Below are 13,437 nucleotides of genomic sequence, written 5' to 3' on the forward strand. Positions count from 1 at the left end.
GCTGCGACGGAAGTCTCCACCACTAGACGTTACATCACATTCTTGTTGCGGCTTGTTGTGATCCAAAATTAAGGCGCTAACTGCCTACAAGGCATGCAAAAACCAACAACAGCACAGCTGACACTAAAAGCTTGCTAGCAAGGTAGCAGGTGCTTGAGGCTTTAGTTGACTTTATTTTCCATTATATTTTCTGTTAGTTTGTGCAGAATGTCTACCTAGTGCTTAACCTCGGCGGGTATCAGGAATGGCAGGTGTGTTTGTCCGTCACATGACCGTACAGCTGCGAAATTAATTTAGTGTTGATAAAACTACTGTAGTTGTCTATAAAAAAACACATCAAAGCGTACGTCTCAAGCCAAGGGTTTGGTTTCCTTCAGCCATCTTGCGAGTTTCATAAGGGGAAGAAATCCATAGCAGGTCATCAAGCCACTCTCACAGTGATGAGAGTCTGGAGTTCGAGCTCGTCCCAGATAGAACGAGGGCAGTGGTACCTCCACTACAAAAGGCTGGCGACAAATAAAATCGTTTTTTTATTTGATGCGAGCGACTTGATTATTGCTTCTCCCTCAAAGCGCATTAAAACTCTGTAGTAGCTGTTGTAATCAACCGATAAACTCGGAAGTTGCAAAGCAGCAGTTTTTATTTAGTCGCAGTTCAGTGAAACAGCGTTAAACATGGAACACAGTTTTACCAGCTGGTTTTGGCCTGTTTTGTTTGCTATTAAGCCCCCTGACTGACTTATACAGTCAGAATCAGGCATGGAAATGGGCTCCTCAGATCTCTTTTTTTTTCTATAAAAACCGGGCATCTCTGCCTATAGGCAGGTGAACAGGAGATATCGAACAGGAAAGTGCAGTGTGGAATGAAACTCTATAGGCGTTGCAGAGGGTTTGTGCCTCCCCTGGAGTATTTCGAGGGAAGTTCTGTCAGGTTTATTGATTTGAGAGGGGCTTTCCTCTGAGAGTAGAAACAAGCTTCCTGGCAGTGTGCCATATGGCTCCGCGGGTGACTCTGGCATCTCTTTACATACTTGTCTTGAGAAAGAGAGAGAGAGGGAGGGAGAGAGAGAGAGAGAGAGAGAGAGAGAATGACGGGCGTGAGAGTGAAATGAAAATCTAATTTCTTGGCTCACTACCTCTTTACTCTTCCTTGTTTGAGAAGCTTTCACTGCATTGATTATGTCGAACGAGACACCTCCCCCCACCACATACACACACACACACACACACACACACAAACACACACACAGGCACACACACACACACGTACGTATGCACACGAGCAGGTTTATGGCTCAACTTCGCACCATCAACCAGCACCATAGGTTGACACCACCACTGTAAGGGGTTGATGGGTGAAGAACTCAGCCATGCAACCGGTTTATCCACAGATGACACACCTCTTCCTCCCTTAACAGAACTGATCCATGAGAGAAACACAGAGAGGATGAATGTGAGAGGGAAAGAAAGAAAGAAAGAAAGAAAGAAAGAAAGACAGAAAGAAATAGAAAGAGAGAAAGAGTGTTACAATGAGTATGAGAGAGAGAGGTAGAGAGAGAATGAAGGAAGAGAACTCATTCTTTCCAGGTGAACTGTTGTCCATTTGCATTGTAATAACTCATTACCTGGAACCAGCCTTAATTAAGACCCCTGCCTCACATTGGGTTGTTGCTGCTTACACCAGCACATTGACATTGCTTTATATGTGTGTATGTGTGTGTTTGTGTGTTTGTGTGTCTGTGTGTGTGTGTGTGTGTGTGTGTGTGTGTGTGTGTGTGTGTGTGTCTGTGTGTGTGTGTGCATGCATGTGTGTGTTTGTGTGTGTGTGTGTGTGTACCTGTTTGCAAGCGTGGGTGTGGGCCTAAGTTTATGTGAACAGATTTGTGGCATTTGTGTAGGCTTGCGCATTGAGTGGGTGACAGGAATTTGTGTGTGTGTGTGTGTGTGTGTGTGTGTGTGTGTCTGTTTGTGTGTGTGTGTGTGTGTGTGTTTGTGTGTGTGTGTGTGTGTGTGTGTGTGTGTGTATAGATGAGTGGGTGAAGGCCGCATAGCCATTTGTATTTTAGTTCCCTCTCCCTACCCATCATAGGAGCAGACCTGTTAGATTGGTGTCACAGGCACATGTGGGCTTTCTGAGGAGTAGCGGCAGTGCCCCCTGCTGTAAGACCCCCCTCGCCACCCGCCACCCCACCACCAACCCTTCCCCCGGGGGACAGCGGGAATGGCACTCACCTCTTGATGCGATTTCACGCTCCGTCTTATTTTTAACAATAGGCCACGTCTCAGGTGGCCACGCTCACCTGTTTTTCTGCTTCCTGCCTCCTACGCCATCACCGCCGCCGCGCTTGCCGTGCTTCGCCACACTGTGCTCCCACTCTCCCCGGCCACTTTACGAGAATGACAGAAACCCACGGACAACACCCCCAGGTGGAGTGGGCTGGTGGTACAGTACACAATGGAGCGAGATGGCTTGAGAGGTTTGGGGGTAGCACACCCTGGACGGACAAATACTGTGACTGAAGTCAGAAAAAAGTTTGGCCTGCTCTCCCAGTGGCTCAGCTGGACCAAGCGAAGCGAGGCTGGCCTCAAGTCCTCGACTTCTCGCCCGGTGGGTGTCTGACAGGCCTCAGTGTGGAAGAGCGAGAGTGAGAGAGAGAGAGAGAGAGAGAGAGAGAGGTGAAACTTTTGACAGGACATTTAAAGTGACTGTCAGCACCTCTTGATATGTGCTGTTTTCTTTTTTCTCTGCTGCACCCCCCACACACACACACCTCTCTTTGCCCCCTCCCCCCCACACACACCTTTCTTTGACACAGAGCAATTTCGCCACGACAAGTTGCAGCAGGTGTGTCCAGCGGCAGCTTTTAGAAGGCTCCTCAGAAAGTTGTAACATGACAGGCCTCAGAATGCTTGTCATGGGGGCATTGTCTGAATTCCTTCCCCTTCTCATGACTCAAAACTTTATTGTAACAAATGGTGACTGCTTGCCAGGCTGACTTAATTTTTCCACCACCCCACCACCCCTCCACTCCCAGGAAAAGCAAATAGTGTACATTCACAATCAGCCAAGCACAGACAGCCAAGAAGTGGCAGCAAGAAGACAAAAAAAAAACACTGCGTGGAGCGACATAGACAAAAGACAAATATTGATATTATTCCAGGCATGGCTTCCAAAGTCATCTTGCCAGCACACATATATACGCTGGCAGTCTCGCTGCTCATTTGCAAGTCTGAGTTATTGATCAGTCATTTCTGTTTTGGCAGATTGCGCCATAAATTTCGTGTCGTGCGTGGAAAAAAAAAGGGTGCCAGGAGATGCTTTAGTTCATTTATTCAGCCAAGGAGCAGGGAACTAATTGAAGAAATAACTTCACAGGCGTCACAGTAAACACATAGACACCGGATCTGAATACAGTCTCTACACGCTACATCACAACCCAGCTCAAATCCACTCTAAATCTAAACAAAACTAAACTAATGGGTAACACTTTACTTGACAGTATCGACATAAGAGTGACATGACACTGTTATAAACACATGATACTGTCATGACACACGAACTCTAACCCTAACCCTAACCCTAACCCTAATCCTAACTTGTTATGACAAAAACCGAATGTCACTTAATAACAGAAGCGTTATGTCATAAAAATTATGACTTGTTTATGAAATGTTCATGACAGTGTGCTGATGCAGCTGATGCTGATGCTGTCAAGCTGATGCTGTCAAGTAAAGTGTAACCAACTAATGTAAGCCTGATGATTGACAGTAGCTTTTATTAGCAGTATTGAGAAAATTCTTTTGCCAGGTTTTTACAGGTGTGTTAAAGCAACACCAAAGAACTTTCCCTCTGTTGCACGCACGCTATTTGTTTATCCAGCACCGGCTTTCCAAATAACGATGTCCACAGACAGGGTAGACTATTTTCCATGACTTATAAAAGTACGATGTATTGCGACATCAGATGCAAGTCAAATTTGTAGTTTCTTATGTCTCATTCCATTGAACTACAGATCCGCTACCCGATCTGGCAAACTTACATAGTGCAGTTATAGCCGATATAGGGCCTTGAAGCTGGCATAGGAATTGCCATTCACCCTGTTTCTGAGGAGTTGATGAACCACTGAAGCGATTTTGGAAACATTATTTTAAGGTATAAAAAACTCGTTGGTGTTGCTTTAAAGGTGGGGTCTCTGGTCTTGCTGCAGTATTTGAACTCAACAGGCAATCGAATACATAACTACCTCTGTGGTCCTGAAGCAACAGAGTTAAACGTGATTGTGTGCAGTTCAAACTCTGTCTTTGTTTTTTAATTAATGAGCCAGCACTGTGCACAGACACTGCTGAGTGTTTTGAGCACACTCTCTGGACATCTGGAGATCTAACTTGAGAAACATGAGGAGCAGTGAATTGAATTTCTAATAGGTTTTAATCAAGGGCTGCTCCTTTAAGGAACTCGAGTCTGATATCTGAAGAAATTAGCTCCTCTCTGCCTATGTTTGACAAGTAAAAAGATCACTGTACCGTAAATATCTTAATTCTTCTTATTTGAAGATGCAGGAAATCAATAGACATTTATCTTTATGCCAAGTAGAAACAATCAGAATTGAAATTAAATGTGGAAATTAAAATGAATTGCTATTTTTATGAGGCTGTTTTGACTGTTGCTTAGTAACTGGAATGTAAAAGCAGATTCAAAGTACTTCATCATTTTCTTTTTTTTATTTCAATATGAATGGTTAAACTATTGTGTTATTCAGTAAAAATCATACATAAAAACAATATTTTAATTATTCACAATTTAATATGTACAGTAGATTTACATATTTGAATGACAGTGTTGTATTATTTTCAACATTTTGTGTTGTCATGCAGCTTAGCCTTTTCAAGCATCTTTCCCAGACATCAAGTACACAATGTCTCAGTCTAGTCACTAGAAAATTATAATAAACAGCAAATCCAAACATGTTTGGATTCATTATAGTTTATCCAGCCTTGCGTTTCATGGTGGTGATGATGGCATTGGGAATGACCCAGCTATGCAGCCTTAAACACCACATCCCTATGAAGACTGCCAGTGTGGGGCTATCTCTACCTCCTCTCCCCCTCTGCAGTGGGGGGGTCAAATGCCCTCTCACCTGTTGCTGCCCCCCAGGGTCATGCAGAGCCGATTGATTTGTGATTTCCCCACCATGCTCTCAATGGCCAAAGCCCCTGCTTCTACGTCCCTTCCCTCCCTGTGTGCCAGTTGGTACACGGTCGGTCAGCATTAGTGACAAATTAGGGACATGTTAATGAGTTAATGTGCTAATTTGAATGTATCTCCCGCCATCTGGAGCGAAGGCATGCGTGTGTGTGTGTGTGTGTGTGTGTGTGTGTGTGTGTGTGCGCGTCCATCCGTCAGCAAGCGTGTGCTCTGATTCTCTGTTTCCCGAATTCCCATGTGCAAAATTATAACCGCAAAGACATTTCTCTTTTAATTGTGCAGTAATTCATCTAATTTACATCTTTAAACGAAAATGGCGTCCCTCTGTTTATCAGCCAGCGAAAGCGCGATGGGGTCGTCAGTGGAGGAGGAGGAGGGAAGGGGGGTGATTCAATTTGCTCTTTAATTGACATTTAATTGAGACGCTTGTACGAATCATTAAGCTGTCTGTCAGCTGAATTGTCATCAATCACTCAATAAGCCAGAATGCCCCACACACACACACACACTAATACACACACACACACACACATGCTGTCTTTTAGTCTCAGTCACAGATAACACTGGAAACAATCTGCCTGTAGCATGAAAACAGACCACCCCTCCACTCCCACGGCCACACACACACACACACACACACACACACACACACACACACAGGGCATCATGAGCGGCGTGTGTGTCAGTCACGTCTGCCACGTATGCCGCCGCCGTGATCAGTCATGAAGACATCAGCCGTGATTGGCCGCAGATAACCAATTAATTGCTTTTGTTTGGCTATTTAGAGCACCTACTGGTCTCTGGTCTCTCACTCACTCACTCTCTCTCTCACTCTATCACTCTGTCTCTCTCACTCTATCCCTCTGTCTCTCTCTTTCTGTTTACATCTTCTTTTTCTCTCCCTCTCCCCTATCTCATTTTGTCAATCTCTCTTCTCTTTTTTCTTCTCTTCTTTCCCCCCTCCTCTCTCTCTCATTCTCTCACTCTATCTAATTTTCCCTCCTACTCTCTCTCTCTCTGTTTCTCCCATTCTCTCACTCTTTATCTCATTTCCTCCTTCCTACCTCTCTCTCTCTCTCTCTCTCTCTCTCTCTCTCTCTCTCTCTCTCTCTCTCTCACTCTCTCCCCCACTGTCGGTCTGTGATTCGGTGCATGGCAGTTAAACTCTGGGGAGTCTCTCTGATCCCTCAAACCTGTTTTAACAGACATCTAATTGCCCCAGGTTTGCCGAAGTAATATCGGCCTCCTCCACGGAGAGTGACACAGCCACCAAATGAACTGAGCAAACACTCGGCGCACCTTGTCTGCCTGTGTTCCCAGAGATTATTAAAACACACAGAGAATGAGCGTGAGGATATTCTGTATAGAAACGTGCGAGACGAACAAAAAGATAGTCAGACTCACAAACAGAAGAGAGGAAATGAAAGGATGAAGGAGGGGGCAGAGAGAGAAGAGAGGGATGCCAAAGCAGTCTCGACAGCACCACCGTCACGCTGTGAATGCTATCAGTCACCGTGATCAGACGGGGAGACATGACAGTTCCCTTCCGTCTGGGGTTGAAAGTGTGGTGTGCTGGGGAGGGGAGGGGGCTGTGTACTTCTGCAGAAAGAATCACAGAGCTGAGAGAACTGGCACTAGTGTGGGATTAACACACACACACACACACACACACACACACACACACACACACACACACACGAACGTATCTCTGCCAACCAGAAGGTAGGAATAAAACAAATGATGCAATGTAAAGAAATAGGCGTACAAACAGCTCCACTTCTCTCTCTCTCGCTCGCTTTCTTCGGACGCCCAAACACTCGTCCGCCGCCGCCGTTGCCGTCTGGGAATGCGCTGCCGTCAGCTGGCGAAGGGGGAGCAGTGGCTCAGCAGCTTTTCCAGTGCTCCATTAAGCTTTACGCCTGCTCTGGGACGGGCGCTAGATAAACCCAATCAGCTCAAGTCTTCTGGCTTGTGGGAGATGATTACATGGATGCCTGAATCAAAGGCAGCTGACAGTCTTTGGCAGACAGTATTTTTACCTTTTTTTTTTTTTTGGGGGGTGCTTTGTGTACCTGACAAATTTTGTGTGGTGGTGGTGTCCAGTTGTTCTCACACACACACACACACACACACACACACACACACACACACACATACACACACACACACACACACATACACACACACAGGTACACAAACATACACACACACACACACACACATTCCCCTCCCACTCCATCCCACCTCAAAACAACCCTGTCGTCAGCGCCTGGCTAACCTTTGAAACATGGGTCGGGCTAAAGATGTGACGGCAGCGAGGCAGATTACAAATCACGTTGACTCTGCACTGGTTTCCCTGTTTTCCCTGAGTCCAGCCCCCATGTCTACCCCCTTCCCTCTTCCCCCTTTCCCCAACTACCCCCACCCCCACACCTCCCAACCCCACCCTGGGTCTTATCCATCACCGGGGAGGAGGCGAGTAATCAGTCTCCTTTTCGGTGGAACAAATGCATCACTTTCATACGGGGGCCCATGCCACGCTGCGCTGCACTGAGCCTGGCAACCCCCCGCCATAAAACTGAATTGAATTTCATTTACCGGAGCCTATTAATTCTGCACTGACACTCGTATTGATTAAAGCCTTGCAGGTACTGTTAATTCAGCGTGTCGCGGCATGTTTTTATTTATCTATTGTTGCCTTGAAGGTTGCGTAGGGGCTCGGCTTGCCTGAGCTCAGATGGTGGCCGGAGTAATTTGCGTGCGGGTTGGACCTTTTCATCGGCCTACGATGAGAATGATGGACAGTGAAAACATGACCATGATGGCTGTCTGAGAGAGATAGAGAGAGAGAGAGAGATGGGGGGCAGAGAGAGATAGAGAGAGAGATGGGGAGAGCATGAGAGAAGAGAGAGAGAGAGAGAGATGATGAGAGAGATAGAGAGAGAGAGAGAGAGAGATGATGGGGAGAGAGAGAGAGAGAGAGAGAGAGAGAGATAGAGAGAGGGGGCAGAGAGATAGAGAGAGAGAGAGAGAGAGAGAGATGGGGGGGCAGAGAGAGAGGGAAAGAGGAATTTAAGGGGATACTGTTTTTTTTTTCTTCTCTGTCGTGGTGTTCTTGCTGACGTGTGTTAACTTAAACACTAACGGATAAGCGGCCGTAGGGACTGTCTGCTCCACATGGCATCAGCATTGGGGATGTTCAATGGTCTGATTAGCTAATTAAGCTAATGAACGGCTACATGCTGCCTGGCTCCATTCCAAACAGCTCCACATTCTGAAGGGAATCGTCAACCTCCTGGCGTGTCTTGAGTCTGTGTGTGTGTGTGTCTTGATTGTGTGTGTGTGTGTGTGTGTGTGTGTCTGTCTGTCCATGTGTGCATGTGTTTGTCTCTGCATATGTGTGCATTCTTGAGTGCTCAGTCAGTGGAGAGAAATCACTAAAATTAGCATTCTGGATTGCCAAGTCCCTAGTGGACCAGATGGCAAGAAAAAGAACAACACTATGAAAAAGAAGAAAAAAAAACAAACAAACAAAACAAAAACAAAAAAAAAGAAAAGGTAAAAAAGTAAAAGTCTCACCAAGCACATCCATCCGTCCTCACCATCAGACTTTGTTTGTCCTCTCCTGCACAGGTTTGGAGAAAGTGGGCCGGGACTCCACCTACGAGCAGGAGGGCAAGGTCCAGTTTGTGATGGACGCTGTCTACGCCATGGCCCACGCCCTCCACCGCATGCACAAGGACCTGTGCTTCGGCTACCCTGGCCTCTGCCCTCGCATGAGTAGCATCAACGGCAAGGAGCTCCTGGGCTACATCCGCGCCGTCAACTTTAACGGTGAGTCACCACCGGTGGTGGGGCAGCGGTCACCGTGCCACAAGCACAGTCACTGCGCACTGAACACCCAAACACACACACGCACGCCTGCTGAATGGCATTCGTCAGCGTCCGAAGGGCATCGACTTGGTGTCACTGTTTGCTTTATGTATGCGGGAATGCGTCAGAGGATTTGTGTGATAGCATATATATCTGAGTAGTCCAGGCAGGGTATGACTGTTTTTGTGTGTGTGTGTGTGTGCTTAGTGGAGGGGTGTTGCATGGGCCAAGGAATAACCCATTAAAATTTTGGACAGGGTGGATCCACCAATTATTTTTCACATTTGTTAACATTTCTAGATACAGTTGGGTGCAATTGGCCTTGGCAGAGCGATATGTCCTCAGAGTGACTTATACGTGTCATTATCTATTTATTTTTGTGTTTTAGTATGTGTGTGTGTGTGTGTGTGTGTGTGTGTGTGTGTGTGTGTGTGTGTGTGTATTTCTATTTCTTGCAATCTATTACCTCACTGCCTTTTCCTGTGGGGTCACATTTAATGCAACAGTGATTCTACAACAGGTCCTGTGTGGATTTACTTTCAGTAAATACAATGCCAATTTGATTAATGATGTTTTTCCCTGTTCTTTAATATGGTGCTGCATCCATCAAACTGCCCCAACATCTAATTAGTCATGCACTATGGACACCTATCCATGTATTTTACTAACTGAATAAAGTGGCATATAGTCCAATAAGGCAGAGTGTTGTGTTTATGCAACTTCATCACCAGAGACAATTATCTACTACAGCATCGGAAATATGAAGTCACTTTAAGAATGGTGTTGTTACTTTAAGAATGGACGTGTGAGTCAGTAAAAGCCATGCCATTTATCTATTAAGCTTCAGGATGTCAGCTATCCTTAAAAACATTCACTGCCAGGTCAATATTGCTTATTATGTGATGTGTCAAACATTACATTACTTAGCTGAGTTGTTCTTGTTATTTAGCTGTTAGGTAACTTCCAGTTGTATTTCCTGGGAAGGTAAAACCTTTATGGCATTATACCATAACCTCACGTTGACCTCCACCCAGCTAAATACACACAATTACTGTGTGTCTGTGTGCCCACACAAACAACACCATTGACCTGACTGTTTACAAATAGACCAGTCCATTTAGCCTTATCCACTTACTCTTATACCCTTACATTTATTTGTCGAGACGCTCAATATTGTAACAAACGGTTGAATTCTGCATGTTTCAGGTATGACGAAAATACATTTCAGTCACAGTCAGCCACATTATATCGAAGTTATTTATTTATCTATTTTGAAGTGTATGTTTTGGGGCTCTTTTGCCTTTATTGTGACAGGATAGTGAGAGATTAATGAGAAGCGAGTGGGAGAGAGAGATGGGGTGGGATTGGGAACTGACCCGGGTCGGACATGAACCCCGTGGGCACTAGGACCCAAGAGTGGTACGGTTGCTGTAGGCGTTCTAGAGTGTTTTTGGCAAGGACCAAGCAGTGGTAGTTCTTGAAATCTTTCCCCAAATAGTCAGTACTTTTGCATCATATGATATTTCGTAGTATAATATAAAACAAAATTGCACACATTTGGGAGTAGATGGAGGCAAATGGCACAGTACATTCTGAATGGCTTGGTCCATTTAAACTGATTGAGAACTTGTTGTTGGTGCCGGTCACCTCACTGGAATTTTAAAGTAGCAAACCAGCCCTTCAAAATACAAGGATACAAGGATACAAGGATAACAGGAAGTTTATTGTCACATGCATATAGTTACTGGATGTAAGAAATGCAGTGAAATTATGTCTGGTGTCAGCCTATTTGTGCATTTATGGGGTAAAAAGTGCAGTAGAAGGGGTTTAGTAGATTAAGGTGGGGAGGATTGGGATTGGGGGGGCACCAACAAGGGCACCCAAGAGCAACAGGGCAGGAAAAACTCCCTTACCAAGGAAGAAACCTTGGGCAGATCCACGGCTCAAGGGCTAACCCAACTGCTGGGGAGAGGGCAGTGTGCAATATGTGTGTTGGAGAAGCTTCCTCATGAGACAATGTGCTGTGTATTGGGGAGGGGGGGCAGTGTGCTGTAAGTATGTTGGGGATGTGTGTTGGAGAAGCTTCCTGATGAAATAATGTGCTGTATGTATGTAGGGAGAGGGGGTGTACTGCAAGTATGGTGAAGGGACTTACTATTGCAAGCAGAGTACTGTATGTATGATGTATGTGGGTGATGACAGTGAAGATGTGTGTGTGTGGGAGGAGGGAGTGGAGCAGTGACTGTGTGTGTGTGTGTGTGTAGTGTGTGTGTGGGTAGGTGGGGGCAGTGTGCTGTAAGTATGTAGAGGATGTGTGTTGGAGAAGATCCTGAAGACAATGTGCTGTGTATGTAGGGGATAAAGCAGTGTGCGGCAAGTATGTAGAGGAGGCTTACTGTAGCAAGCAGTGTACTGTATGTATGTGAGGTGATGACAGTGATGATGTGTGTTTTGTGTGTGTGTGTTGGGGATGGGGGTGGGGGGGGGGGGCAGAAAGGCTAGGCAATCAAGGACATGGGTAGATATCAAGAAATCAAAAATAATAAATAAAAAGTTCTATGGAGATGTGCAAAAGTTGGAGAAAGTCAGATATGTGTGTGTGTGTGTGTGTGTGTGTGTGTGTGTGTGTGTGTGTGTGTGTGTGTTTTGACGTGTGATGAAATAAGAAAATAAAGGTCTGTAGCATAGGGAGAGGGATGTAAAAGTGCTAAAAGTCATGTAGGTGTGTGTGTGTGTGTAGGGGGTACATCAAACAATACTAAGGTAAAAACCAACATACTTTGTAGTCCTTTCTAGTAGCTTTCTACATGTGCTTTGTGTGGTGCGCTCACCTGGAGGAACCTCTAACAGCAGATTCCTTTCATATTCTGTTTTTGTTTTGACATTTATTTTGTTTTGTAAGACTTTCAAGAATAAAGGGTAGCCATTCCTCAGTCTCCCCCAAGGTTTTGATGACGGGGAACCATTTATTTTGGTCTCTCTGAAACCACACAAGGCATTTTCATTTCATTATTAGCTCCACGTTACTCCTTGCCCCTCGTTTATTTATTTAATTGATGCTTCAGTCTGCTCATTTATTATTGGCTGCTTATATTTGCCTCGGAGTTCTGTGATTTGCATAATTGCCATTGAGCGATTACGTCTGTCTCGGAGAAGGAAGATGTGGCATGCCAGACTATTAAAAACACATTAATTCATGTATTCATTTTTTCCCCTCATGGAGCAGGAGACATGGTTGTTGTTGGTTTTTTCTTTGTCTTTTTCAACAAATAGACTCTCTATCTATGCTGTGTTGCTGGATGGAAAAGAAGGGGTGCTGCATATGTCAGTGTAGCCATTAGTGAAAGGCAATTAGGGCAATTGCGTGCTTACACTTCATGGACTCATGACTTTGAAAACTTTGTCTTGTCAGATGGTGGGAGCATCACAATGTTTTGACTTGTTTTGATTTGGTGTCAGTGATGGCTGGAAGAGAGTGTCAGGCAGACAGAGAGATGGACAGACAGACAGAGAGGGAGAGGGAGAGAGAGAGAGAAATAGAAAAGGATGAGGAGAACCATTGTAGTATTGCAATTTGCAGGCACAGGAATAGAGACTCAAGTAAAGTAATACACTTTGGTGAGAATAAGCAGTGTCATCCTGTGGAGCTATCCTTTTAATTGATGGTGCTTATGCTTTTAAAGCCTTAGTGATTCCCTTCCAGGTGTAATGTCTCTGCGACGACCACGTAATAGACTGCACGTTATGTTTCTATCGATTTTGGCCTGGTGGCTTTAACTTGATCGCCATAAAACAAAACAAGAAAACAGCTCGGCTGGATTTGTGATTCGCCGTGTGTTCAATATGGCTGCAGGCCTGCTCTTCGCCTCGTGCTTGGGAGCGGCAGAAAGAAAAAAAGAGAGACAGAGACAGACAGGAAAGAGAGAGAGAGACAGAGACAGACAGGAAAGAGAGAGAGACAGACAGGAAAGAGAGAAAAGTTCGGCTGAAAAGTTGTTGGTCCCCAGCTGCCCTTCTGTAGCCTGGAAAAAAGCACAGGATCTGTCTGCTTATTAATACAGTTCTGCCTGCCAGCAACCAAAAAGGGGAAACATTGAACTCATTCTCTTTGTGTGTTTGTGTGTGTGTGTGTGTGTGTGTGTGTGTGTGTGTGTGTGTGTGTGTGTGTGTGTGTGTGTGTGTTGTGTTTAAGTGGATGAGTCTATGGATGCATGCCACTCTCTTTGTGTATGTGTGTATGTGTGTGTGTGGTGTTTAAATGGATGTATGCCAGTGGCATGGATCTGTACCGATCAAATATGCCCTTATAGAATAGCAGACTGGCCAAAAAGGACTCTCTTGATGCTCTTGCTGATGAGT

The 13,437-nt window shown here is 45.2% G+C and overlaps 1 protein-coding gene across 4 annotated transcripts in view; it reads left to right on the top strand.

Moving 5' to 3' along the window:
- grm8a (glutamate receptor, metabotropic 8a) overlaps window positions 1–13,437 on the top strand; it is a 166,640-nt gene that overhangs the window by 119,355 nt on the left and 33,848 nt on the right. For all 4 annotated transcript variants that reach the window (XM_048267684.1, XM_048267683.1, XM_048267686.1 and 1 more), the window contains one exon: window positions 8,839–9,039. In XM_048267684.1, the coding sequence (XP_048123641.1) occupies window positions 8,839–9,039 (201 nt within the window). The remainder of the gene's footprint in view (window positions 1–8,838; window positions 9,040–13,437) is intronic.

This window comes from Alosa alosa, chromosome 17 (genome assembly GCF_017589495.1).
Source record: "Alosa alosa isolate M-15738 ecotype Scorff River chromosome 17, AALO_Geno_1.1, whole genome shotgun sequence".
Taxonomy (NCBI): domain Eukaryota; kingdom Metazoa; phylum Chordata; class Actinopteri; order Clupeiformes; family Clupeidae; genus Alosa; species Alosa alosa.